General features: G+C 40.8%; 1 protein-coding gene across 1 annotated transcript; it reads right to left on the bottom strand.

Annotated features, from left to right (window-relative positions):
- Positions 1-45: 45 nt before the first annotated feature.
- LOC109509241 (serine/threonine-protein kinase 3-like) lies at positions 46-940 on the bottom strand (the record flags this gene model as incomplete). The annotated part of the gene is made up of 3 exons (XM_019859122.1): positions 46-435; positions 516-644; positions 852-940. Coding segments are annotated over 3 exons (426 nt in total), but the record flags the coding sequence as incomplete, so codon positions are not given.
- Between the last annotated feature and the right edge of the window lie 3 nt (positions 941-943).

Raw genomic sequence — 943 nt, 5'->3', positions numbered from 1 at the left:
CTTAAGTCATGGTAGACTGTTTTCTTGTGTTCAGGAATAACAGTGGTTACTTTTTTTTCCCCAGACATTATGGTACATTTCTTTGTCAATAAAGTATACAAATGTAAAATTTCCACAAATTGCGCGCAATAATTTGTAGGACAAACATGCCGACAATACAATTACAAAGTGATTTAGTCAGTTCAAATAGGTTTCATGTGCAAGGGGAAAGACCATGAAAATTGTTTTCAAGTGGTCTCTCGATATCGTAAAATTTCACATTTCGTATTTCTTCTGGCAACAGAGAGAATGCGTTTGATTGATGTGAGGACCGGACCCACCGTTTTGTTGCGCAGCCTGATTATGTCAGAGACGGAGCCTGCCCCGCAGTACTCCATGACGATCCAGAGGTCTGTGTTCTTGAAGTAGCTGCCATAGTACTTCACGACGTAGGGACTTGAAGCAAAAGACACCAGATCAGCTAATTTGCTCACAGACAAACTGCAAGGTTGATTCCAAAATTTGCTTTGTTTAACCTGTCACACTGCTGCATGATGGAAATCTCCTTGATAATCTCTTGCAGATCCGACTCCACGGGAACCTGCTTGATGGCCACGACCTGTCCAGACTCCTTGTGGATGGCCTTGAATACGCTGCCATAAGAACTAAAAAGACACAACAAAAACATTCATGTTGAGAGTACACATATGTTTTAGACAAGACAAAACCCTGATAATTTTAACATTATTTTCAGAAGCGAAAGCTGGTGAACGATTATTGTGTGGAAAGGCAGATAACTATCTGCAGGAAAACATGACATTTTTTTCCCCACAATAACGTGTGATGAAGGGAAGTAAAACAAACTTACTCACCCTTCACCAAGTTTTTCCAGGACATCAAATACTTCCTCTGGTTGCTTGGTCAAGCTGTCTTCACTCAGCTTTTTCAGCTTACTGTCAGGGAA

The sequence above is a fragment of the Hippocampus comes genome, unplaced genomic scaffold (assembly GCF_001891065.2).
Source record: "Hippocampus comes isolate QL1 unplaced genomic scaffold, H_comes_QL1_v1.1 C16825888, whole genome shotgun sequence".
NCBI lineage: Eukaryota > Metazoa > Chordata > Actinopteri > Syngnathiformes > Syngnathidae > Hippocampus > Hippocampus comes.
This window is presented reverse-complemented; position numbering and strand designations above follow the sequence as displayed.